The sequence below is a fragment of the Natator depressus genome, chromosome 9, assembly GCF_965152275.1.
Source record: "Natator depressus isolate rNatDep1 chromosome 9, rNatDep2.hap1, whole genome shotgun sequence".
Lineage (NCBI taxonomy): Eukaryota > Metazoa > Chordata > Testudines > Cheloniidae > Natator > Natator depressus.
Window position 1 is genome coordinate 14,927,096 of NC_134242.1, and position 18,304 is coordinate 14,945,399.

Consider the following 18,304-nt stretch of genomic DNA (forward strand, 5'->3'; position numbering starts at 1 on the left):
TGGATAATCCTCTCAGCTCTTACTCCTGTGCTTCATATATATACCTCACTAGCTTCTCTCTAAGATCCCTTTCTATAGCGTTTTACTGTCTATCTTCATTACACTGAGGTGCTATAGAAGCTGGATAAGCCTGAATGTAAAATAAAGGTATGAAGGAGGAACATGTTGAGATAATTCAAGATGTTTAAAAGCAGCATATTACCTCCTAATACCAAAAGTTCCTAACTAATAGAAATAAATATATGTTTTAAGATTTATTTTGCCAATACATGTAATTTATAGCTCTTAGTTAAAATTTTCAAGAGTAACTGCATCACTTAGGGCTAGATTTCTAAAGGTATTTAAGCACCTAGAGATACAGCTAGGTATCTAGTGCAATTTTCAAAAGCACCAAGGCATCTAAGTCCCATTGATATCAATGAGAGCTAGGCCCTTTGAGGTACTTTTGAAAATGCCAATAGGCATCTAGATAGCTTTAAAGATCTGGCCCCAGCAGGGGTTTAATTCCCATTGATTTTTTCAATGGGATTTAGGCACCTTGGAAACTAGGACATAGGCCCCTGAGTGACTTAGGTGCTTTTGAAAACTTTACCATGTATCATATCCTCCAGAGATGAAAATAAATTGGTTTGTTACATATCTATCTAATTTTTCTCCAGATAAAGTAAATACTTTTCCTCTGTTGGTTTGCCCCCATGGAATATTGCCTCCTGCATCTTCTGCTTTTGCAAAGCCTTTGATCTGTTTTAGCAGCTAGCATGGTTGTTAGGTATTCCTGCTCAGATCTGTGAAGTTATCATGCTGCCCTTTTAAAAGATATGTGTGCATTCCGGCAATTTTGTGACCAGAACTGCTTTCCTGAGTACTGCATAAATCAACATCTTCCTGGTGATTGTTTGGAAATCATAGAATCATAGGGCTAGAAGGGACCACAAGGCTCAGCTAGTCTAACCCCCTGCCAAGATGAAGGCTTCATTGAGTCTAAACCATCCAAGACAGATGGCTCTCCAGCCTCCTTTTGTACACCTCCAGTGAAGGAGCTTCCATAACCTCCTTAGGCAGTCTGCTCCATTGTCCTCCTGTTCTTACAGTGAAGATGTTTTTTCTGAGATTGAACCTAAATCTGCTATAATGTAGTTTGAACCCATGGCCTCTTGTCCTGCCCTCTCTGGCAAGCGAGAACAACTTTTCTCTATCTTTTTTTTAGGGCAGCCTTTCAAGTATTTGAAGACAGCTATCATGTCCCCCCTTGATCTCCTCTTTTTCAAACTAAACATACCCAGTTCCTTCAACCTTTGCTCATATGGCTTGCATTCCATCCGTTTGGTCTTTGTCACTCACCTGTGGATCCTTTCCAGTTTTGCTGCATCCTTTCTATACATTGGTGACCAGAACTGGACACAGCTGAGGCCTAACCAGCACTGAGTAGAGCGGTACTAGCAGCTCCTGTGAATTGCATGCTATGCCTCTCTTAATGCAACCTAAAATTGCATTTGCTTTTTTTGCAGTAGCATCACATGTTGAGGTTGTGATCCACCACAACTCCCAGATCCTGCTCCGCAATGCTGCTGCCAAGCCAGTTATCCCCCATTCTGTATTTGTGCATTTGGTTTTTCTTCACTATATGTAGAACCTTACATTTGTCTTTGTTGAATTTCCTTGTGTAGTCTATTGCCCAGTTCTCCAATTTAGCAAGATCCCATCCTCCAAAGTGTTTGCAACCCCTCCCCTAGCTTTATGTCATCTGCAAATTTCATCCGTATGCTCTCTATTCCTACATCCATGTCATTAATAAAGATGTTAAATAACACCAGACCCAGAACAGATCAATATCGAACCCCTACTTGAGACCGCCTTCCAATCTAACATCATTCCATTAATAGCTACTCTTTGCTTGTGGTTAACTAATTATGTATTCACTTAATGGTAGTTCCACCGAGCCAGTATTTCTCCAGCTTACTTATCAGACTGTCATGTGGGACTGTGTTAAAAGCTTTGCCAAAGTCCAGGTATATTATGTCTACTGCATTCTCCCATCCACCAAACCAGTTACCCTGTCAAAGAAGAAAATCTCTGATCATTGATGTCTGTGCCTCAGGGCAAGCCCTCTGCAGCAATTATATATAACAGTGACAAGTTTAATGACATCTGTGACTCATCAGGACTTGGACGAAAACAGCCTGGACTATGGCTAATAGCTATATAATACATCTTGGGCCCTATCTTCCTGTTTGGTGCATGTTGTGTGTTTAAGGATGACTATGCAAAGTGTCCTTGTCCCATTGAAGAATACACTGAGTGCACAAAAAGTCAATGCAGTTGGGCTCTCTTTGAGAGTACTAGTAATATATATGTGAAGCAAGTGCCACCAGAAGAGGAGGAAGTAGTCTTTCAAAAAGAAATATGGCCAGGCTGAAAGAGCCTGTGTCACATGCTGTCCCTTTCCCTGCTCCAGTGAAGTTGCATATCAAAAGCACACGAGAGACTCAGAAAGTCTCTGGCACCTCCACATCCAGTTACTGTGTGCTTATGGGACTGTGGAGTTAAAAGGATGGGTGGGTACTGAGTGTAGGCAGCCACGTGAGACACCAGGAGAGTCTGGCAGTAGTAATAAGGGCACCATGGCCAAACAGATGCAAGCTAATTCTGATCCCTCATATGGTTCCCCCAGATAAGTCAGCATAATAACTGGAATGTTCACGATCCACCTGCTAATGGTATTCAAGACACAGGGAGTGACTGTAACAGGGACTATACGGATCTCTCATATATATGAGGGAGACCTGTATAGTGACCATCGGTGGCTAGGTGTAGATATCCAAAACTAGCCATCTGGCCATCACAAGCAATTACAAGGTACAAGTAAGATGGGCACAGCTGGCCCATATGCAGCAGTAATTGAGATACATCCAATTACATCCACGGTCTCCCTAAGCAAACAGGATGTCCCCCAGAGAATAGACTTGAACCAGGGAACAGCAGAGTGAGGTGCCTAGGATCCATGACAACTCCCTATGGAGGGCACTGATGAGCAACATTGACAGTCGTGTCCTGCATTTCCATTCACTGTCACTGACCCATCTTACCCCTCCCTGCTGGCGAGCCTCAGGATATTTGCAGGATATTATTGGTAAAATAGGTAGGGTCAGGACTGAAAATATCTTTATTCACTTCAAACAAGCATATATTGTTCCTTATCTTTGTATGGAGTTCTATTTAATGTCACTTTCAAGACTGCAATAAAATATTTCTGAATCAAACTCCCAGTTAAAGTAAAAACCATATATTCTTCTTGACTGACAAGAAATTCTGCAGTTCAGTCTTCAAATGAATCGTGTTCTGTTATCAAAGTACCCCATATTGGCATTGCAGCCTGGCATTAACTATATTACATAATTATATATTCACAAATGTGCTGAAAGTATTTAACCATTTACAATTTCTGCACACTTTTGTAGAATAATGGAACAACATTTTAGTTAAATATGAGCTGTTTGCCTTTGTAGTTAAATGAACCATAGACCAGCTCCTTTTCTACTGTGAATTCAGAATTAACATATAGTGCAGAGTAATTGACTTGTAGCCCATCCAGTCATTTAGAGTGCATTAATTATACCTTTCATCTTTTTCAAGATGTGGGAGAATGGAAGTGCCTTTATGTGTGGCCCTGAAATAAGACAGGCATAGACCTTCCATCATTCCATTTATGTTCTTCTTCTTCTTTTTTTTTCTTAAAGTGAAGTGGGAAAGTGAAAAAAAGGAACTCCTTCAGGTACACGGCTGTGTCTCAGCAAGAGTGAGAAGAGAAGGTACTTTCTAATCAGTGGAATGCCAGGCCTGTGGATTATTGGTTTGATGGCACACCTTGTCCTGTACCCAGCTTTGAAGTTTTCCCCATCCTTTTCACTGTCAGTGCCACTTAGGTGCCCCCTGCCTGGTTGTTAACAGCCCTGACCAGTTTTTGTGCTGCTTGGTTTTGTCATGTGGGACCAATGTTCACTGTAAGCTGTGTGCACACAGCTGCACAGTGATGTTGTAACTACCGTGCATGTCACGTGGCTGGGAATGTGGCCGGCATCCAGGTCCCACTCTGTGGGCCAGGTCCTCCACCTTCCAAAACCGGCACTGGGGACTGGGAAGCAGGACAGACCAGAGGCTTGCCAACAGGGAGAGGGTAAGAAGTAGGATGAGGACTAGGAGTGAAGGTGGCCAGTGGCTGGTTATTTCTTCTGTATCTCTTTCACCCTCTGTTCTTTTCCCAAATTATCAGTCCATCTGAATTTTCTACCTCTTTGTCTTTTCTTTTTCTCTTTCTCTTTTCCTCAATTTGGCCTTTGTTGCTTTTCTTGATATCAGCAAATTCCCCAGGACCTTATATATTTCTGCCATTATATTTCTTCACGCAGAATTATAGACCAGCATCTGAGGGTACGTCTACAAAGCAACTAGACCCCACCACCCCCCACCTCCCCGCCCCGTGGCTGGCCCGTGCCATCCAACTCAGGCTGTTTCATTGCTGTGTTGGCGTCTGGGCTCTGCCTGGAGCCAGGTTCTAGGACCCGATGAGGTGAGAGTGTCCCAGAGCTTGGTTCCTGCCCAAGCCCAGACGTCTATATAGCAATGATACAGCCCACAGCCCGAGCCCGACTCAGCTGCCACAGGCCAGACACGGGTTTTTCTTGGCTGTGTAGAAATACCCTAAGAAGAGAATTACATGTAAACCAGCAGAACTCCATTGACTTCCTTAGTAGAAACTCCTTATGGCTACAAGGAAACGCTTATACGTGTGAATCCAGCAGAAACTGATGCTTTTGTCTTCCTTAGGCTGCAAACAACATAAGTTAAATTAGTTGTGAGATGAGCATAGACTTCCCTATGCTTCTCAATAGGGTATAAGCTATGAAACTTAATTAGGACAACTTACACACAACATTGTTAAGCATTTCACCCTGATCATTGTAGTAGCTAACGTGTGTATGCCAGGATCCCAAGCTGCCTCTTGTCCCTTTCTCAGTATCAGATGCCCCAGCTTTCCACTATCCAGCTACCAAGACCTCCAACTTCTACACCTGACAACTTCTCCAGTGTGTTGTCAATATAAGACTCTGAAGCACAAGAGACAATTTATGGGCAGCATAAAATAAATTGAATTTAATATCAAGTTAAATATCACAAGGAATACACTGCACTGATATTAGTTACACATTTTGTTCCATTAAAAAAAAAATCTCAATTTTTATATTTAACCAGAGCTGCCACAGCACTTGCAGTCTGCCATGCCGCTGTATTGCAAAATAGAGGGACTTTGCTGAAGAATTTAGGTCTAGCTTTCTACAAAGTATATAGTCCCGTTTCTTCCATCTCACCCCTCTTTCTCTTTGTTTTCCCTTCTGCAATGTCTTTCCACATCTCCCCTGTTTCCTCTGTCTCTTGGGACCTCTCTGTAGTGGCCCAGTGAGAAGAAACAGAGCCAAGTACAACCTGCAATTAGGAACTGAAGGGGAAGAGCTGCGAGTCACCTCAGCGAAAGGCCCATTCCTGTCATGGCCCAAAGAACATGAGTATAGGCTGCGTTCAGCTGCTTCTCTGCGGTTTGGAAGCTTATCCAGAGTAGAAATGGTTTCTGCTGCCACTGTATGGCTGAGAGGCAGGTAGGGTGGGAACACCTGCCTGCAGCCTGTGGGGCGGTGCAGCGCGTGGAAGCAACACAGCAAAGCACAGGTAGCAATACAAGTTGTCTGGTCGATGAATGCAAATGGGCCTCCTGGATTCCCAGGTCACTAAGCATGTGAGAATTTGCACCCTAGCACAGGGCCATCCAAGACACTGTACATTTGGATGCATAGGTTAAGTACATCTCTTGCAAATAGGGAAGGCATGAACGGACATCACTGGTGGGGCTCCCATGATGTCAAAGGCTTCTTGTATCGGATAATCCTAATGGGCCCAGTCCAGGCATTGACTCCACGGTGGAACATGGTGCATCGCTATAAAGGGGAGAGTGGGTTTTCCCCGCACTGTGGAAGCCGAAAGGCTGAGCCAATGGGCATAGGACCAGGCCTGAAATGAGTCACACAAGAATCACTAACATAATTGACTAGTGTCAGGTCTATGACCAAATCCTGCAGGTCTTCACTTCAGTGGTAGTGTTGCCTGAGTGAAGACTGAAGGACTTAGTGTTATCGCTCCAGGATTTGCCCTTGATAGTGGTAGACTATCAGCTATGGTCATGGCTTGGCTATAAATATTTCTAACATTTTCTCTACAGCAGCCATGAAACGCCCACTCTGTGACAGTAACCTCTTTTGTGCCACCTTCTGACGATATCCCTTCAACCTGACAGCCATATGCTTCATTTACAATGCCTCCAATTTACCTCTTGAAATGACATGTGCAAGCAAAGAACCATGAATAAGCACTACTGAAAGGTGCAGCCACCTAACAGCCATTCTAAACTAGCCCCCACCACCTGTCATGTTGTCAAAGGACAGTATTTTCTTTGTGTTCGTATGCTAATTTTAAATCTTGCTCAGGCTCACGGCCGTCCATTTGAATTGTAAGTCAGCTATGGTTTGAATGCCATCACTGCTGTGCAAATAATGTCGTCAGCTCATCAACTATGGCAGTAATACAGCCGTTATGTAAGGCACCGTTAGCCCTCCACCCCTTGCTATGCCATTTTGGGGGTGGGGCTCTTGCTTTGAGAGGTGTATTATAAATATAAAATGCATACAAGGTGCTTTGTGATTTGATCTATGAAAATAATCCCATCCAAGGCTTTCTGGAGACATTATAAACCATGGGATCAGTGCTGCACTGGCTTATTATGTCTCAAGAACCCAGAGGAGAAAGCCCCCCTCCACACACACACACTCCCCATAGCCTGTTTTAAACAAGGTTTAGGAAATGCTGGCATGCGGGGAAACAACAGGAGCCATGCCCCCAAGGTGTTTGCTTGGCCGAAATAAAAGAGTGATTTTGTTAACTTCAAGGAAAAAACCGAAGTTGCCTTTTAATCTAACCTTGAGTGGGAGGATGATCTTGCAGTAAAGCACTGGACTGTGGAAGTCAATTCCCATCTCTGCTGCACTTTCCTGTGGGACATTGGGTAGGTAATTTCATACCTAGGCACAATGGAGGGGGCACTTTTTTAAAAGGGGATAATCATGTTTCCTTTCACACACCCTTTGTCTCTTTAGACTGGACTGTCAGCTCTTCGGGTCAGAGACCGTCTCGCTCTCTCTTTCAGTGGTCTTGGTGGGCACCTGTCGATGCTACTGTGACAGAGCGCTCAGCCACATGTGGGTGAAATTCCACAGCTGAATGCGAACCATGTTTCCTAGGACAGCTGGGGGGGAAATACCTGGGCAGGCGCTTCAAGTGGCTCTCTAGCAAGGTGCTGGGTATAGGTGCCCCACTGAAAATCTGTACACTGCAGGGGGGGAGGGTGCCCCAAAAGTCATAGAAAGAGCGGGTGTACTGTGGGCCTTCTACAGCAGGCGCCTCAGAAGGGCAGTCTAGGAAAAACCCTGAGTCTCTGTGCATGACCTGCATGAGCTTTACATGCACCACCCACCATGGCCCCCCACATATGCATACGCACCAGGCATAACCAGGGTGGAGTGGAGCTGCTTAGACCCAGAGCCCAGGAGCCCAGTAACAGCCCATATTGGAGGCATGTGCAAGCAGAACCTGGCCTCAATCTGTGAGTGTTGTAGTAAGCCATGCTCGGCTTAGTTCGTAGTCGTCTGTTCTGTTATGACAAAAGCAACACTCCGCTGAATGTGTGTCAGGATGATAGATTAAGCCTTTATTTTATACATGCATCTTAAAATGCAATTGGAAGGTTGCTTCTTTAGATGCTTATAGAAATAGGGCACTAAGAAATGAGTTTGTATGTAATTAAGTGCAAACTCATCAAAATCGTGTTCACCTTATGAGAATGCTGCTCATTTCAGAGCATGGCAATGGATCTGAATAAACCTAAACTATGGGTCTGGAGAACCATATAAATATGTATGCGTCAGTATTTACAGAACACCTGTACACAGCCCCATATATGCTGTTTTAGATTGTTTTAAAGCGGTTGTTGACGAGAAAAAAGTGTGTGTATCTGAAACGTGCCATTTATTAGAATAATTTTGATTTTATTCTAGCAGGAGACTGATGGAATCGTCGAGAATTATTGTTTTGCATCCTTTAGTCTTTTACTATCTTCTGGTGAATGATATTTCATGGGGAAATGCATTTATTCAGAACTTCATTTAGCTTTAATAGAAAAATGACTCTTGCCATGGCAATGTGGACTACTCATTTTTCTCCCTGTGCTGACTTTCAGCATATAAATGCCAGACGCCTCCGTTCTCTTTCTTCATTCGCTCCTTATCAGAAAAATTTGCTTGAGATTAATTTCCTCATCATGCCTTCTTTTAGAGGGACTGTTTTTCAATGCCATTAAAAGACAGGGCTGTGATAAATTCCTATTTCCAATGTGCAGAACCCAGTGAAAGAGTCTATTCCACATCAGTAAAAGAATGCAATCCCAATGGAAAGGGACAAAACAATATTTAGATACAGTTACCCCAACCAGTTCTTTGGGAGCACTGTTCATTCTATAAACCAATTTTTTTTATTAAAAAAAAAGAATTTATTTTGAGAGAACAAACCTATTTGAAAAGAACCTTTTTGTGTTTATTTGCAGGGGGAAACAGACCTTTGACATTTATTTATTTCTATTTGCAGGTTGGAATAATTGAAGACTTCTTATATCACTTAGAAGACAACTTCTTAAAGACCAAAAAGCTCAGAACGGCCAGGAGGCAGAAAATGAAAATGAAGAGGCTTCAAAGTGTACAGCAGCACTAGTCCCTGGGGAAATATGATACTATCCCCTCCTCCCCCCTCAGCCCTCCAAGACATGTCGAAGAAGGCAGCAAGGACATTAATGCCATGGAAGTTTTGACAGTTGGGACAACAAAGGCCTGCCTTCAAATTAATGAGGTGTCCCCTCACGATGGCTCATCCTTAGCAAGAAGCTCCTGCACTTCAGTAGTCTCAACTGGCAGGAATAAATGTTTGCAGGAAGCTTGGCTTGAGAGTCTTATTCAAAATTGTCTTGTTTATTTAAACATGATAGAGAAATAGCCATTGCTGCATCTTTCCCACTCTCTCCTTGTATTAGAGAATAAAGGCGAGTGGGTTTTATCCTGCTCTAAAGATTTTTTACACACACACACACACACGTGTTCAGTCAGAATATTAGTCTGTGACTCTGTGGACTACAACTTGAGCCAGAGCCTGCTCACCTTGCCTCTGCATGAAGTCTACTTGACTTATAGGACTGTTTGAAGTAAGGCCAGCAGGCTTTACACTTACAGGCCCACATGCTACAAAAGTGGCCTAGAAATAGGGGGACCTCCTTTTTCAGGTGCCCAGCATTAGGGTCCTGACTCACAGAAGTGCTAAGCATCCAACTGAAAAATCCATTTGAAATTAATGGCTGCCATGAGCCTCAGAAAACAGACACTAGGGTGAAGATTTTTAAAGGTATTTTGGGCGTTGCTCTGCTCAGCATTACAAGGCTAGAGGCCCAAGTCCTCCTTGATTCCAGCAGGGCAGGAGTTAGGCACCTAAATACCTTTGAGGAGCTGGGCCTAAGTACCTAAGTCACTTTTGAAAATGGGACTTAGCCATCTAATGCCATGTCTACACTAGATGCGATTTATTGGCATAGCCATACCAGTATCTATTTTGGCCCAGCATTCCTAGTGCAGACACTGCCACACCAGCAAAGGTGTGCTTTTACCAGCATAGACTATTTTATTTCACGCCTCTCTGAGGGAAACAAGCTATAATGATACGATCACAGTTTTGCCAGTATAACTGTCTACACCAGTGGCTTTTGCTGGCAGAGTTATTTTGGTCAGGGCTCACACCTCTTCTCATTCCTGTCTGACATTTGCTGGAGGCTGAAGTGTAGACAAAGAGTAAGTCACTTAAGGCTATATCCATGAAGCGATTTAGGTACCTAATTGCCACTTTAGTTGCCTAAGTCCAAAATTAAGAGCTTTGAAACCCTGCTTAGCTGCCACCTAGCCACGTAGGTGCCTACATTTCCTAAGTACCGATGTGTGGCTGGTAAAGCTCCCTAGTGCCAAAATTTCTGCCAGTGCACATTTGCAAAGCCACCTGATGCTGCTGAGCTGCTATGTGCCTAAGCCCCATTCACAAACTAGGCCCCATTCAACTAGGTGGTCCCCTGCCTAGTTGCTCGGGGGCCCGATCCAACAGGTTTTCTCACAGCACTCCAAACTCACAAAATACACAGCTGTGGAAGAGGTGGCACTGCCCTCCCTTTGCCCAGTGGTTAGAGCGCTCACCCCCACACGCACTCTGCCTGAGCTGGCTCAGGTCACTGCCTAGATGAGTGCCCTAACCCCTGGTTTATGGGGTATTCTGGGGTGGTCACTCTCTCGCTCAATCTCTCCCATTGAAACTGTTCCACTTTCTATAAAATTCTTAAATACTGATCAGGCCAGAGAGACGACAGCACCCTCACTTAGGAGGTCCAGGTTCCAGAGTCCCAATGCATTGTATAGGGTGCCTGGGTGCCTAATTTTTGGCTGAGGATTCCATGGGGATGGCAGGGCACCGTAAAAATTATGTGAGAGCTGCGACATCTGAGTGCCTTTGTGAATGCTCAGGGGCCTACATACCTTTGAGGATCTGAGCCTAAGACCCTTAGATGCTTTTGAAAATTTTATCCCAAGGCTTTTCAGATGAAATCCTGGCTCCATGGAAGTCACTGGCAAAACTCCTATTGCCTTCCATGGGGGTCAATACTTCACCATTGGGTTTCATCCCTTACTGCTTTGCCATTCCCTTCAGATGCTTGTGACAGTCTTGCCCGGCCCTTGTAGAATGCATTGTCTCACAGAGAGTAGTGAGATTTACACAAACTGAAGAACCTGAGATCAAAATGCTAGTAAAGCCATGATATTCACAGCAGGAAAAATGCTTGATATATGCAACCATGAGTCAAAGAAATGGTACAGCAGAATGAAAATGTGATCAACTGCTTTCTAATAATCTGAGCTACCTAGACCTATTTTAGACTCATGGGACACAGCTAGAAAGGCTTATTGTACTATGGAGGCAGGGTTATTGTACAACAGAATAGATTTTGTCAGCTGGAATTTTATGATATATGGTGGTGGCAATCATCCATTTTTGATGAGCAGTCGCAGGGTAAAATGGAAAGCTAGCTCTCCACGGACCAGTAAGTTACAAGCTAATCACGTCCTCTTTTGGCAAATTGTCAGGATGACAGGAAATATGGTGTAAATTGGTGTAACTGATCATTCTGTTTATTCTGCAGTATGGAATACAAACACAAATATTTCTACCTAGTATGGTGTAAAGGACAAAGTGCAATGAAAACAGATGATTACACAATATCTAAAGCTTGGGGCAAGGGAGACATGTTACTGACCCTGTAGAAAACAGTTCCCTGTCCCACATTAGAAATCTGATTGCTCTGGAGTGGTTCCAGCTACAGACCCGCTGTGAGAGACCAAGTGCGGGGTGTGTGGTGGTGGAATGGGGGAAAGGCAAGGTGTGGCAGCACACTGTCAGGAACAGATGTTTGATGTCCAGATGGGGAAGAAGGACTGCTCTACATTTTGCACTCAGGTTGATCTGTTGATCTGTGTCATTGCTAGAGGCCATGTGTCACACCCTGCAGGATGCCTTGTGCTATAGCAATTATCACACAGGGAAAGAAGTCTGTGGGACAATTAGGGTGACCAGATGTCCTGTTTTTATAGGGACAGTCCTGTTCTTTGGAACTTTTTCTCATATAGGCACCTATTAGCCCCCACTCCCTGTCCCTGGTCACCCTAGGGACAATGCAAATAAAATGTTAAAAACGACTCAACTCAGACATGGAGAAAGAGGCAGGTGGCCCATAAAAACATTCTCATTCGTGTGTCCAAGGCTGTATGTGAGTTATTGTTATGTGTGTAATTACTGTTGTCTTTACCCACAGTGAATTCTCTGCAGCACCAGTAGTTTGCTTATTACTTTCCCAGGTGCTTTGGAATTCCTTGAGTATAAGAGGCTCTCTACAAAACATAGTCCATTCTGGGAATGTAGGATTTGCCCTAACAAGTCAGACCTGTGGCCCAGTCAGTGTGGTACCCTGCCTGTCCTGTCACAATACCCAATTACTGATATTTCAGAAAACGGTGGAAAGAACCATCTAATGCACCGAAAAAATTATTCAGTGGCATACACCGTGAAAATCACTTATGCCTTCAGCAGCCAACATAGATGCTAACAGATGAGATTCAACTGCACCTGCTTCACCATGAATAACTATAAATGTAAATAGATAGTCAATTATACAGCCCTTTAAAAAAAATTCTAGCCACACCACTTGACGCTATCATCTCCTCTGCTGCGGCACTGCATCTGGTGATTACCTACTCAGTGTCTTTCATTATTTTCAAACTTATCTGCTATTCCCGACTTCTTGTCCTCCTGTTTGGAGACAACATTAAAAACTCTCTAGTCTGTGGCTACAATGGGAGTGTCGGCCATGTAAGTGAGGGCACATTTGGGACTTTTCTCACAGGCTGCCAATTGTAGGTTATTTGTGTTGGAAGGGCTATTTTCTGAATGAATAATGGTTATTTTCCTACTGTATCGCTTTCTCCTGTGTCATGAAAATGCCTGACCTATTGACAACTGGGTTCACTGGCCTCAAGCAGCTGATGTCAGTTATAACTGCTCAATGAAAAACAAAAACAATTGCACCAATTTCAAAAATTGATATGAATAGCCAAGCCCTCTAACAGTGCCTGTGGTTTTTTTTCTTGCTGCTGAAGTTAGAGCCTGTATATGAAGACCAATGTTTCCACTCTAAACACTAGGCATGATTTTTTAACCCTTTCAGGTACTAGGTAAATTACTATTAACCTTAATCACAAACCAAAACTGTTGCTAGCAATACAATCTATCCATCTGTTCAACGTTAACAAAGCATTTGGCCATAGTGAACTTTTTCACATTGAGAATTTATAAAGTCTTTCCATTTGACAAGCTGCTGGGGTATTGCACAAACACTTTAAAATACAAGACAGGATCATTGCAAACAGCAGAGGAATGATAATCCAGTGGTTAAGGCACATCCCTGGGACTCAAGAAGGCTGGGATAAGTTCCTGGCTCTGCTACTGACTGACTTTGGGCAAATCACTTAATCTCTGTGCCTCAGTTTCCAATCTGTAAAATGGGCATAATAAATCCTTCATTTCGCCCACCTTTAATCTGTGATGTCTATTTAGACTGTGAAGTCTTCAGGACAAGCACAGTCTTCTACCATCTGTTTGCACAGTGGCTGGCCCTGTAGTCACAATCTCAGTTGGGACTTCTAGGTATTATTATATTACAACCATATTAACACCATAAAATAAACAGCATTTTAAAGGGTTAAAAACATCAAAAAATCCACGCTGAACATGAGCTTCTAAAATGCTATAGAGAAATGAAGTGATTTTCCTGCAGCAAGTCAGTGGCAGAGACCGGAAAAGAGCCCAGCAATATACAATGATTACAAACCAATGTAACCCAGAGGTGCTGCTATATTAAGAATAGGATCTTGTGGGCCACCTAAAGCTTGGGCTGATCATATAACTTTAATTTTAAAATAGGGCAATAATAGGTTACAGTCTTACACAGTCCAATTTTAACTACAGTCATTGTCAAGAGCACACATCACATAGAGCCATTTTTTGTTCTTGTTGCAATCCATCATGATGAGATCTGAGATTCAGTTTCAGAATAGTCCATGAAAGATAATAATACACTGTATTACTCTGACCTTTTCAGTTTGCTTTGTAATGTGATTGGCCAGCCAGTCCTATTCTCCCCTGTTAACCACTTCATTAACCTGGGAGGAAAAGGTGGAAAGGACAGACAATTAGCCTGCAGAATATTAAAAAGGTTAACATTGAATTGCACAGTCTTGGCTTGCCTCAGCTACAGTGGGTATTAACATCCTGATATCTCGTTCCTCTTTCAGAGTCTGCCATGAAAATAAGAAATGACACAAGATGAACCTAACCATATTCTCATTCCAGCTTTAAAACTGTAATCATGTAACTCTCCTCAGACGTCACACCTCGCTGATGTTAGTTTATGCAAGAATAAACTTGGTGTGATGTTTACTGCTCTCCCCTTCCCCCGCTTTGATTGAATGTTCTTTGTATTAAAGCAATTTGTCTGTCCCTCCCTTGAAGTTGGTCCTTCCTGAGTAAATGGAATATTGAAGATAAAAAGCTTTTTCTATAGAGATAGCTTTTTATCTTATTCTTCTTCCTCTTCTTGACTGTTCCTGCTACTCAATAATATTGCAGTCACCAGTGAAAAGTCATTTACCACACAGCTGTACCTGAGTCATTGCAGTTATGTCCTACCCTAAATAAAGGGAGAAACTGGGGTCTCATCCATCTCACTGTGTGCTGTCAAGGGCTGATTTTTTTCACTTCAAATTTTCAGCATTACTGTGAGGTTGATGAATCCTATTATCCCCATTTTTACAGATGGAGAAACTGAGGCACAGAGAGGTTGTCACAAGTCACCTAATGAAGGTAGGTGCCTAACTCCCATTTGTGCTTTTAAAAAGATCAATTTACAGGCATGTCTACACTGCAGCAAGCAGTAACCCTCCCAGCTCGGTAGACAGACTCATGCGAGCAAGACTCACACTAGACCACTAAGAATACCAGTATGGATGTGAAGCATCAGCAGAGGTTCAGGCTAGCCACCCCAACTCAAGTCCACCTAACCCCATGGGTTCAGGCTCATGGGGCTAGCCCAAACATCTGTCAATGTCACAACATACACAGAGCTATTTTAGCACACTAGCTTGAGCCCCGCAAGTGAAAATCTGTCAACCCGAGCTGAAAGGCTCACTCTCAGCTGCAGTTTAGGTGTACCCTATGTTTCTTGCCCAAGGTCACACAGTGCATGAGGGACAGAACGGAGAAATCACCAACTCTAACCACCAGACAATGCTTGGAAAGCCTGATTGATGGTTAGAGCAGATGATTTCACTATTTTATAGAGAGCGTTGATATGAGCATCACTGTGCATAAAGATGTTATATGCACCATATAGGCACACATTCCACCTGGCTAATGTCTATTATGATGATGTTCTTCCTTTTCTTTGTGCACATACATTGTCTTTGGCTGGTATCTTCAGGGTGGTTTTGGTATTAAGTTTTAAAAGGGCTCAGAGAAAGTGAGAATTAGGCTGAACTTTGCCAATAGTGGCTAATCTTTACATTAATGTATTTTGAGGAGCAGAAAACCCTATTAAACCAATGGAAGGAATACTCAGGCTCTTTTTGCAGTGTTCTTTTCTAAAGTACGAGTGGTTCAAATATTACAGTGTAAACAATTGATAATGACTAGAGACAAATGCATCATAGACCTTACAGTGTCCTGTATAAATAACAAGACAGAGATAACCATTATTGATGAGGGATCATCGAGGTCATAATCTCATTTGTATTATTCTTGAAGGGTATTACACATCCAGTTAACAAATTGAATAACAATAAAGGTGAAGATGAAATGGTCGAGTTCATGTAAATATGCAGTTCTCCACTTGGAATAAAGGGTGAAATCCTGGCCCCATTGAAGTCAATGGGCATCAGTGGGACTAAAATTTCATTCGAAGCCTGAATGAATGGCATTGACAAATATACTGCACTGCAGAAGTTGTGCTTGTATTAGTTAAGAAACAATACAAGAAGGAATGTAAAGATGCCATATATTCCTTATTCTGGCTACTTGTCTTTAACTACCTCTGGCCACGATCCTGCAATACAATTTGATCTGCACATGCAGAGCGCTAGGTCTGTGCAAACCCCATTCAATAAAATGTGATTCTGGTTGGGCTAAGTCCTCCACCATGGATCAGGGCTTAGGCATTGTACCGATCACTTACTGTATCTGGTGCATAAAAGAAGATATGGTTCTTGCCCCATGCAGCGTGCACATTAAGAAGGGCAAACATAAAGTAGCGCTATACGGTGGGATTTTTTGATGTGGCCAGGGTTGGCCTACTCTGGCAGTTTGACATAAGCATTTGCTTTTCTGATTATTATTTTTACTTAATTGAGAGTAAGCTGCGGCTGAACAATGCATTGCTGCAAACATGCAGTCATAGCTGTAATTTTGTAATGTATTAATTAAACTGTTCTGCCATGAATTTTCTTTATAGAGAAGACATAGCCCAGAGTGATTTATTTTTAATTATTTTTTTACACGAAAGCTACTTAAGGAAACAATGTGGTCTCTATTTTAAGAAAGTGATTTTTTAAAAATGTTTTTCTCTGAAAACTTTTTCGAAGTTCACTCACTGCTGAGTTGAAGGAATCACTGTGATACCATTGGTGTCCATCTCTCCAGCCATTTTATTTGTGTTCCAGGGCAGGTAGCTTCTCTTCACAGAAAGAAGAAAGCTGAACAATGTTCAGTATCTCAATTGCAATGTGTGTCTGAACTGGCTAACTCAGGCCCTGATCCTAATGATACTGAAATCAAGTCAAAACACCCATTAACTTCAACAGGAAAAGTACTGAGTCCTTAGACTATAAGGACCAAATTGTACTATCTTTGAGCAAAAATCCTGTTGTAGTCAATGGGAGTTTTGCTTAATTAAGGAATATGGAATTTGGCTGTGAGCACTTTGGGGTATGGATTGTGTCATCCTTTGTATTAAATACAGGCCCAAATATATTGATAACACCCATAAATAATAATAAAGTGTGTGTGAGAGAGAACATGCCCAGGGCTAAATGTGTGTGAGAGATCATAGCTCCCTCCAGTGAGTGCAGCATACAAATTATACAAGGCCTAATATTAATAAATAAGCGTGCTTGGCACTCATAGGCATCATTTACTAATGTGTGTCTCTTATTTTTCATATCAAATGAAGATACAAAGGATCTTTTCTTAAAAATCCAGTGTCAGGAAATTCGCTGCCAAAGGCTCATTCTTGTTCTCCGAGTAGTGTCCTATGGGTGCTCTACTTCAGATACACATCAACCTCTAGAGTCCTTGATCAGAGATTTTCAGTTGACCATCTCCCCTGCATGCACCCTATATCTTCTTCTGCCAGATAGCAAGGTTATATAGGGGTGCCCAGGTGAATCAATTTTTCTCCCTCCTCCTTGTAACAACTTTTTATGTACTTGAAAACTGTTATGTCCCCACTCAGTCTTCTCTTCTCCAGATTAAACAAACCCATTTTTTTTCAATCTTCCCTCATAGATTATGTTTTCTAGACCTTTAATCATTTCTGTTGCTCTTCTCTGAACTTTCCCCAATTTGTCCATCTCTCTCCTGAAATGTGGCACGCAGGACTGGACACAATACTCCAGTTGAGGCCTAATCAGCATGGAGTAGATCTTAAGAATTACTTGTGTGTTGCCTACAACACTCCAGCTAATACATCCCACAATGCTGTTCACTTTTTTTGCAACAGTGTTACACTGTTGACTCATATTTACTGTGATCCACTATGACCACCAGCTCCCTTTCCGCAGTACCCCTTCTTAAGCAGTCATTTCCCATTTTGTATGTGTGCAATTGATTGTTCCTTCCTAAGTGGAGTTCTTTGCATTTGTCCTTATTGAATTTCATCCTATTTATTTCAGGCCATTTCTCCAGTTTCTTCAGATCATTTTGACCTTTAATCCTATCCTCCAAAGCACTTGCAACCTCTCCCAGTTTGGTATTGTCTGCAAACTTTATAAGTGTACTCTCTATTGAACAGAACCGGACCCAGAACTAATCCTTGCGGGACCCCACTTGATGTGCCCTTCCACTTTGACTCTGAACCTCTGATAACTACGGTCTGTGAATGGCTTTCCAACCAATTATGCACCCACCTTATAGTACCTCCATCTAGATTGTATTTCCTTAGTTTGTTTATGAGAAGGTCATGTGAGACAGTATCAAAAGCCTTACTAAAGTCAAGATATACCGCATCTTCCACCTCTCCCCTATCCACAAAGCTTGTTACCCAGTTAAAAAAAGCTATTAGGTTAGTCTGACATGATTTGTTCTTGACAAATCCATGCTGACTGTTACTTATCACCTTATTATCTTCTATGTGTCTGCAAATTGATTGTTTAAATTATTTGCTCCCTTATCTTTCCAGGTCCTGAAGGTAAACTGACTTCTCCTCCAGTACTGGTGGAGCTGTTAAGTCTCTGAGCATGAAGGAGAT

General features: G+C 42.5%; 1 protein-coding gene across 1 annotated transcript in view; it reads left to right on the top strand.

Annotated features, from left to right (window-relative positions):
* SPATA16 (spermatogenesis associated 16) overlaps nt 1-8,865 on the top strand; it is a 110,306-nt gene extending 101,441 nt beyond the window's left edge. Inside the window, exon 10 of the mRNA XM_074963560.1 lies at nt 8,743-8,865. Coding sequence (XP_074819661.1) covers nt 8,743-8,865 — 123 coding nt within the window. The remainder of the gene's footprint in view (nt 1-8,742) is intronic.
* The last annotated feature ends 9,439 nt before the right edge of the window (nt 8,866-18,304 follow it).